General features: G+C 37.8%; 1 protein-coding gene across 1 annotated transcript; it reads right to left on the bottom strand.

The window, feature by feature from the left end:
* Positions 1–1,494: 1,494 nt before the first annotated feature.
* Positions 1,495–5,042, bottom strand: LOC145163102 (uncharacterized). The gene is made up of 5 exons (XM_079081994.1): positions 4,869–5,042; positions 3,034–4,095; positions 2,197–2,945; positions 2,000–2,118; positions 1,495–1,902 (listed from the first exon to the last, which is right to left on the bottom strand). Exons 3-5 carry the CDS (start codon positions 2,480–2,482, stop codon positions 1,528–1,530), a joined length of 780 nt encoding a protein of 259 aa, XP_078938120.1. The 5' UTR covers positions 2,483–2,945; positions 3,034–4,095; positions 4,869–5,042; the 3' UTR covers positions 1,495–1,527.
* Between the last annotated feature and the right edge of the window lie 4,674 nt (positions 5,043–9,716).

Below are 9,716 nucleotides of genomic sequence, written 5' to 3'. Positions count from 1 at the left end.
AAAGTGGGCAGCGGCACAGGACTTAATTTTTTTTATTTTATATTTTTATTTAAGAATAACAACTTATAATAACGACAAGGGTCATTTTCTTCTTATTCGTCCTTGGCCTTTAAGGATATTTAATCATCAGGACCGGCCATGCTTAACCTAACCTTGGATTCTGGAATCACCGGGCCTCAAAATAATCGGATGAGGCTATCTGGTGTGGTTAATGGAAGACACGTATGAGGCTAACGTGGAGCTCCCCAAGACGTGTGAACACCGCCCCCAGGGCCGGTGTTCTGACTGTGGCGTGGACGCAAAGACGGATGGAGACGGATGATTTGATTGGCCATTTGACTTTTGACCGTTGAGGGAGCATGGGTGGGACATTTTCGACCGTTTACCATATATAAAAAAAGAAAATAATAATAATAATAATAATAACACTAATAATAATAATAATAATAATAATAATAATAATAATTAATCATTCAATTACTAATACATTTCTCTATATATACACATTCATTTTACATTTCAAACACACACATACACATACTCTTTCAATACAAACACACATATTCAACAAAAAATACTATTTCCTCATATATTTTTATTAATCCAAATCAAAATACCCCACCCACTCTAAACACTCCAAATGATCGATTAACAAATCTTAGTTACATGCAATTGATAACATCTTCAATCCAGCAACAACCTCTATTCACCAATCTTTCATATGACTCACACTATTAACAGCAACAACAACCACCACAATTCAATCAAACCCAATTCCAAGCCTTTCAACAACAACGTTCTCTGCAATTTCAACCCCAAACTTTTCAACGTCAACAACCTTCACAACCATTTCAAATTGCATTATCTCAATCTCAACCTATAAACCTCGACAATAACAACGACGATGAACGAATTGAAGAAACACAATCAAGTTGTAGAAGGAAAAAAAATCAAAAGATCCAAGGAAAAAGAAAAGTAAGCAATATGTAACTTGCCAAAAATTAAGACCAAAAATTTCGTTTTTAAATTAATAAAACAGCAATCCAAACATCATCATAAAACCAAGATGGAACAAACTGTGTCAAATACATCATGAAACATCAGAGTAATAACAAAAATGCGTAATGTGGTGGTGTGTGCACTACAATCATCCCGACCTCTTCCCTTTCAAACCAAAAGTATCTGAAACATAAACTGAAAATCGTAAGCACAAAACTTATTGAGTTACCCAAAATACCACATATCATACATAATAAACCAAGGTTGGAGAACTCGCTACTCGGTACCTGCTCGGCCGAGGGAGGAGTAGCGAGTACTCGGATTACTCGGGGAGTACTCGGATACGGTAAATCATGTGAAAATTATTTTAAAGGAAATTATACATGTCAAAGATCATAATTTAAAATATTAGTTGATTGAAATTCATTACAAAATTAGGTGAAATATCAACAAAAGATACATTTTCAAATGTTAAATTGTTTCAAAAATAGACACCATTCTTTAATATTATATATTTAGATTAATCATTTAATCTTCCTCTTCCAATGTAGCTCCGATTTGTCCGTTGATGTTAACTCCATCCGATTCATATTCAACATCTTCATTTATTTCTTCCTCATCCTCGGACACAAATTCTTCCTCATCAAGTTCTCTCAATCTAGAACTTCTACGATTTTGTAAAAACTCCTCGTCACCCATACCTTCATCGGGCTCAACTTCATCCAACAATACATCATTTTCGACAATCCAATCTTGAGCCTCACTTGCATCTTTTGCGAAAAGTACTTCCATATCCTTAGTCTTCCTTTTCTTGTTATTTTCCATCAAATTTGCATTAAATTGAACAAAAACAAGATTGTTCAATTTAGACGTCTCTAATCTATTTCTTTTCTTTGTATGTACCTATAAATTTAAATAAGCAAAAAAAAGAGTTTGATAAACATACAAGTTTTGAATAAACTACTTAAAACTTATAATTAAAATTTAGTAAACTACCAACCCCTTCAAAAGTGCTCCAATTTCTTTCACACCCCAAAGAACTAGTTGTTAAAGAAAGTATCCTTGTAACAATCTTTCTCAATTGTGGAGTTGAGGCACCATAAGCTACCCACCAATTCGCTACAAGTTGAAAAAAAACATTGTTAAATTTATTATTATGGAATTTTATAAAATAAATACAATTTAAAAATATATTACCCGGATCAAATTTGTCGTTGTTCACCTCACATCCTTTAATTGCAATTTCTCGACTAAATTTTTCTCGTTTACCCATGTAAACCGGCAACTCAACCATCACGATATGGTTTTGCAAAGAATGATCTCCCGGAAATATTGTATCGACAAAATCAACAATCGCATCGGTCACATCAATATCATTTTGGATCTCCGGATTCTTATAAAGATAATATGGATTTAAAAGGTAAGCCGTCAAATGTAGGGTTGTATCAATCCTACCTTTCATCTTTTTGGAAATGATATCCATAATAGGCTCATACGATTTTTATTGTTGTCTAAAGCATTAATAATTTCTTGTTTCGCATTTTGAATCTCACCATATACAAAACCCATTGATGGCTTTCGATCCACATCAACCATCCGAAGAACTTTGACCAAAGGGGCAAAAACCTTTAAACATAATGCTACACCGGTCCAAAATGTTGCATTTACCACCGTGTCATATGCGGATTTCCCTTTAACGGTGTTGCTAAGTCTACATGATTCCCATTCATCACTTGTAAACATTTGTTTTAGTTGGACCTTTTTATCAGCCAAACTTTGCAAAGTAAGAAATACGGAAGCAAGTCTCGTGACCCCCGGTCGCACAATATCTCTTTTCTTGGTAAAGTGTCTCATCATGGCCAAAGTTTTATAATGAGCATAAATAAACACCATGAGTGTTTTTGCATGGTTGGGAATTTTCTTTTACCTAGGTAGCCCACAAATACCTTTTAAAATAAATAAAACGTTAATAAATAATATTAAAAATTAATAAATAATACTAAATTATAAACTTAACACAATTAGAATTAATACCTTCAAGCATAAGATTGAGAGTATGTGTTGCACAAGATGTCCAAAAAATAGTTGGTCTTTTTTCCTTTAACAACTTGGCCGCTCCCATATTATTTGAAGCATTGTCGGTCACAATTTGAACCACATTCTCGGGGCCAACTTCTTTGATGCAACTTTCAACATACTCATGTATGTGTTCACTTGTGTGAGCTTCATCCGATGATTCTTTTGATGAAAAAAAAGGTCCCCATCTTTGAATTAACACATAAGTTCATGATGATCCTTCTCTTTCTATCGGATCATGCGTCCGTCATAATCGAGCATCCATTAGATTTTCATTCGTCTTTGTATGGTGTCAAGAAACTTATTGTTCTTTCTACTTCTTTCTTTATATATGTTTCTCCCATCTCATATCTAGTTGGAGGTGGTGCCCCACGTCCAAATTGGCCAACCGCCTCCAACATAATTTTGTAGCTGTCCTTTTCAAAGGCATGAAAAGGAATGGCACATTCATAGGCCCATCTACAAATATATTCTTTCACACGAATCATGTGTTCCTTACGAATAACATTTGACATATTTTCTTGTTTGCTCTTTCCCTTGTTTGAAACATCTTGGGGGTTGATAGTGTTTGGAAACCGATCCATAGGCTCAAAAGCACGTTTAGCCTTCTTAGAGCCAAATGAATCTTCCATCAAATCATCATCGATTGTAATGGTTTCATTCTCACTACTTCTAATATTCACTTGTACTCTTAAAGACTCATTTTCATCTACCTTCCCCTTCTTTTTATTTTGGTTATCAAGAAGAGCATCTCTACATTTTATTTGGTCATGTTTTGTGGACTTTGGGCATGAAGAAACATTTCCCTTAATTTGTGCAATATGTTGTTTTAGTCTATTGATTCCCCCGCCCATCTCTTTATTACATAAAATGCATTTCACTCGCTCCAATTTCTTAGGATTCACACACACTGCATATTCCCATCCAGGATCATTTGATTTGCGTTTAAGATTCTCTTGAGCTGCAGTTGATCCCGTAGACGGAGTTGTTGTGGTTGATGTCATTACTTCAGTTAGAAATCTATCTAACACAAAGTGAGTTAGTGAGTCTAAAACACACACATTGTTTCAGAAAACAGGAAAAAAATACATACAAACTGTGAATTGACACTGGAAATCCGAATTCTGAAATACATACAATTTAGAAATAAACAATTACAATTTACAAGCCCATTCAAAAGAATAATATCATATTGTTATTGTCACATAAAGTGATAAAACAGAATAACATATATACTATTAGTCTATTACATAGAAAACAGGAAAAAAAAATACATACATGGATACAGTTTGGAAACTGATACTAGAAATCTAAATTATAAAATACATATCCACTGCCACTGGCAGAGAACTCAAATACAAAAGATGAGAAACAGGGACAAAGTAGAGAAATCAAATACACCAAACTGTGAAACTGATACAAAAAATTAAGATCATAAACCTTTTTGTAGTAACCTCAGTCTCTAGTAGAGAAATCAAATACACCAAATACTAGATACATACACACCACACCAGTAAAGCAATCACGAAATACATACACTAATACACACCAGCCGACAATTTAAGGGAAAAACGAGAAACAGGAAGTCAGGGACTGAAAAAAAACCGAGCTCTTGATGAAGAAATCTAAAATCGAGCAATCACCTTTGTAAATCCTCATATATGAAATATATACGGTTATACAAACTCAAATACAAAAAAAAAAAAAAAAAAAAAAAAAAAAACCGAGTTATTGAAGAAGAAATCCAAAATCGACACAGTGAGGAGATACAGGAAGAGTAGAAGAGGAAGAACCTCGATCGCTAGTGGAGGATCTCGCTTTCGCCAGTGGACAATCACGACTCAGGAACACAACATTGCGATTTGTTTGTATCGCAATTTGCTGGTATCGCTATTCGCCAATCGCCAGTAGAGAGAAAGACGAGAGAGAGTTGCAGCCTAGCAGGAGTCGAACTCTCGTAGAAAAGATTAGGGGGAACCAAATTTGGGAATGCCGCTTTGTTTTTTAGCTTTTAGGGTTATTTTTTTAAAAGTCAAAAATAAGTTTTATCGGGTTGTCAATTTTTGCCCTCGTTGACCGAGTTTGAACTTGATGACCGATTTTGACTTTCTTGACCGAGTAGGACCGAGTTGGAGCGAGGTTGACCGAGTTTGACTGAACCCGATTTTTTTCCCCGAGTTTACACTACTCGCCTCAGTGGAGGCCCGATTCCGAGTACTCGGCCGAGTAGTCCGATTTTTACAACACTGTAATAAACACATAATGGGCCCCACTCGGTATATAGATTTGTCAGTTATCAGGCCTCGCCTGGCATCGGGCCCCGCCCGATATATATATATAAACGTATAAACATATAATCATACTACACATCCGATAATCACAAAGATTATAGCATATAGGATAGTCATTAGGCCCCGCAAGGCATCAGGCTTTGCCTGGTAAACATACAAGCACATAACACATGCAAAAGTCACGCAGCCATCTAGCACCCTAATATAAAAAATCATGGGCTGACATTGGTGCCTTCGACCCACTAAACACAGTGAGGAAACTCACTTGTAGTTGCTGAATCACTCAACTGAATCTCTGCCTGTTGGCTTGGAAAATCCCCGCGCTATCAAAATCAATAACATCCAGCTATTAATTGGATTCTGACCTATAACCAAAAAGTCTAAGCTATTTGGCCCATCACCAGGGTATAAGACCATTTTACCCTTTATCTAACTTAGCCCAAAGCCAAGGCCCAACTCAGCTATTTAAAAGGCCTAAATCCTAAAGCCCAATTTATGGCCCAATCTTCCAAATTGGGCCCAATACCCATCATGGGCCTAAAATCCATGAAAGCCCATTATGCTAGCCCTAAGCCCAAAACAAAGGTCTAATGGCCGAACTAGGCCCAAACTTTCAAATCCACACTATGGCCCAATACCGAAAATGGCCAAACCCAAAAAACCCTCGTTGAGTGCGCAGAGCGTACTCAGCTCGTACGCTCGGCATACTCCCCTGTCCACATGTCTTCCTCATTAAGGTGTTTATGGACTCATGCATCTGTTAAGACCCTTGGTTAAGTTATTCTGAGCTATAAAGCCCCATTAAGCCATGCATGGACATAAAGTTGGCAATTTTATGTGATAAACCATCTTAGAGAAGTCAGATCTAGGTTTTGGGTAGAAGTCTTAACCAATTAAGTGTTGCATAAGGAAGGTTGGTAAAGTTGAGGAGTACGTTGGGCGTACAAGCTGGTATGTCGCGCGTACAAGCCTCTATGCGAGTACACTTAGTATACGAGCTGAGTACGCCCCACGCACTCAGCAGTTGAGCTTCGGCAGGTTTCGACTCACGGTGTTGGGTCGTGATTGGACTATGGATGATTAGGGCCGTGTTAGGCCATCAGAGTGTTATTTTGGACTAAAGAGGTTTATTGGATCTTGGTTGAAGGTCCATAAAAGGGGTTTGTGTAACATTCTGTTTAAAACCAATAAAATTAAATAAAATTAAATTTATAAATAAAAATTAAATAAATAAAATAAATAGATAGTAAACCCTAAAACCCCAAGATGTATTTTTATATTATTTATTTATATATATATATATATATATATATATATATATATATATATATATATTATATTTTTATATTTTATATTGGCCCTAATTTGCAATAAATTATTAGAGTATTTGTGCGAGGAGTTAAACATAATAAACTATAAAAATCAAGAAGTTAAAAGTAGTATTTTTGGTCAATGGGGGGTTAAAGTGTAACTTTCGGACATGTGTTGTAAGGATTTTTGGAGTCAGGGGCCTATAGAGTAACTTTTGGACTCGAATTGCAAAAGAATTGTCAGGGAGGGATTGAAAGTGTGAAAATGGTTTAAGTTTGAAAATGGATTGGCATAAACCCGTCACCTCCTCTCATTCAAACCCTAACCCTACTTCAACTTTTTCAGCCGCCATCTTATCACCCCTTATCCTCCAGCCGCCGCCCTCCATTGTTGAAGCCGGAAGTCGTCGCTACACCCGTTGTCGACGCAAACGAAACCCGTAAGACGACATCGCGTCCATCGGAGACCGGAGGAGTGAAGTTGAGGACCGTTGTTGTTGTTGTTCCGGTTAGAGGTCGTGCACATCTCCCTTCTCCATTCCTTTCTTCCTGTTGTTTTGTCGCCACCGGTACGGGGCTTGGATTGCGTCGTCCCTCCGCCTTCGTTCTCCTCCAAGACTAAAGGGTAGATGCGTGGTGATTAGAAGTGAGTTGAAGATGGTAGAGTCCTTCATTTATACAATGGTTATCTACACGCCTATCGAGGTGAGTTTCACCTCACTGTACCCGTAGGTCGAAGGCACTGTCACACCCCAAAACCGGAACAGCGGAAACGTTCTGGGGCGAAGGACTTCATGTACAGTATCACAACATAGAAATATAGTAAACAAGCAAACAACATCATCCATTGCATTAATAATGTATTTTAATACAAGTGTGTTCTGTACAGTTTATAAGACACCAAAAATATGAATCAAAATAAAAGATGAGTCTTGAAATATGCTCCATCTTCTCAAAAGCTAGCATCGGTACCTGTCTACTGATGACCTGAGAATGCAAGTTATTTTGAAAGAGTTTATCAGCTTTAAAGCTGGTGAGTTCATAAGCATTTTAGTGTCATTGTTTGCATGAAAATGTTTGTAAGTGTTTGAGTGTGTAAGTTTGTAAAAATGTTTGTAGTAATTGTTTGTAACTCTTAGAAAATCCTATATTTTCTATTAAAAGTAGCCTTCTACCAAGGCATCTGTTGAGAGAAAAACTTTGAGACACACTTGAACAAATCGTTAGAACAAGTATATAGCGGAATAGTTAATCTCGAAGGATCTGTTAGCTCAACAATAATATTAAGTGTTAGAAGTTAGTGAGTTAGATGCGGAAAAGTAAGGAATGTAAATGACAACAATTGTTATATCAAGTATACACAAAAGCAGATTCATAACAAGGAATGCATTCAAACCAAGTTAGTAAATGAGATCTAGCTTAGTGATTAAGTCACAGGTGACTTGCTCTTTTAAAAGAGATGGTAATTGATTATGAGAGTAAGAAGGTTTGATAAGTAAGATAGAATGAGAACTGATGTGTATTAGAATTTGATGAGAGATTCACACCGGTACAGATTACATGAGAAATGAACTCTATTTATAGAGACAAGTTTACAACTCTAACAGTAGCCATGCAAGGCATACTGGACATTAGAGTGTTTTACAGATAAGACAAAATAAACTAACTAAAGATAAGGTCTGCGGTGTTGAAGACTTCGGATGGAGAGATGATAAGATTGCTTGACTGCGGTTGCTTGGAGGCTGCGGTAGCTGAAGTTCAAGAGGGTCACTTTTTTTTTATTCAACAATTTCCCCCTAAGTGACCTCTTTAACTTTGATTAGTTATCAAGTTTAAGGAACTTGATCAGGATCCACCAAAACTTCCTGACGTTCTCTAACCAGTTGATTCTTCTTAGTATTTCAAACTTGACCTCTGCGGTGGTATGCTTGGATTTTTCAACTGCGTTGCGGCAGATCTCAAGTTGTTTTCTGGTGAGACGGTGCATGGCAGTCATAGGAATGAAATATTTGACGTTGTCAGTCTTCCTCTTGAAAATGACTCCTAGCTCAGGATAATTGGTTGCTCCTAATGATCTTTCCTCATAGCCTTCGGTAGGCATAGGTGCGGGGTCAAGTGGTGGCAAGTCAGCAAACTTGGAAATGATGGGATGGATGTCTGCATCTATTTTGGCGAAGTCACAGACTGTTTCCTTAAGAAATGTATTGGCCCTTTCAAGTGCGATATTCATCTTCGGATGCTTCTCAGACTTGTGCTGAAAGACCTTGGCAATGAGAAACACTTCTTCTGGGTTCATACACGGAAAATCAGCCTGGGTGCGGATGTAGTCGTGCTCCCTCCTGGTCAAGGTGTACTGGATGAACTCAGCCTTCATGAACTTTCGGATCTTGTAATTTTTGACTGCTGATGGTCTATCGTTAGACCATATGTGTTCAACAGGAGAGGCATGCTTAGCATAGAATTGGCTAAGTCTCTCGAACTCCATTGGAAGTCTCTTCTCGTCGGGAAGGCTGCGGTCGAACTGCTCAAATATAGTGAAGTATCTGGCATTCGGTGAGATTGGGACATCCTAGTAACCATCTGAGGGGGGTTCGCATAGGTAAGATGAGGGACATAGTCATCATCAAGAAGCCTTCTGTGGGGATTGACCCAAGATTTTATTAGGGACTCATCCATAACCGTGTCGAATCCGCAAAGTCTCCAAACTTCTTCAGCAAGCTTGGCTGCTCTCCAATCACTTTTTCTTTGAGCAGTGGCAGGAGAGTCGTTTGTGCTGGGAGAAGACATATACTCTACCAGATTCTTGAAGTGCGGGGGAGTCTCTGGTTTTTCAGGAGTAATGTCAATTTGAGGAGGGGAGTTGTGAGGTGGAGTGTGATGAGATGGTTGCGGTGAAGGTTGCGGAGTGGGAATTTTTCCAGTAGAGGCTGGGGGAGTTTGATGATGTGAGAGGGATTGGTTGGAATGATGGACTTCTTCACTTCCCCCTCTTGAGGAGTTCAGCCCCGGAGCCTCATCAAGCCATTGACGAAGGCCATCA

Source organism: Lactuca virosa, chromosome 3, assembly GCF_052849685.1.
Source record: "Lactuca virosa cultivar CGN04683 chromosome 3, Lactuca_virosa_CGN04683_v6, whole genome shotgun sequence".
NCBI lineage: Eukaryota > Viridiplantae > Streptophyta > Magnoliopsida > Asterales > Asteraceae > Lactuca > Lactuca virosa.
This window is presented reverse-complemented; position numbering and strand designations above follow the sequence as displayed.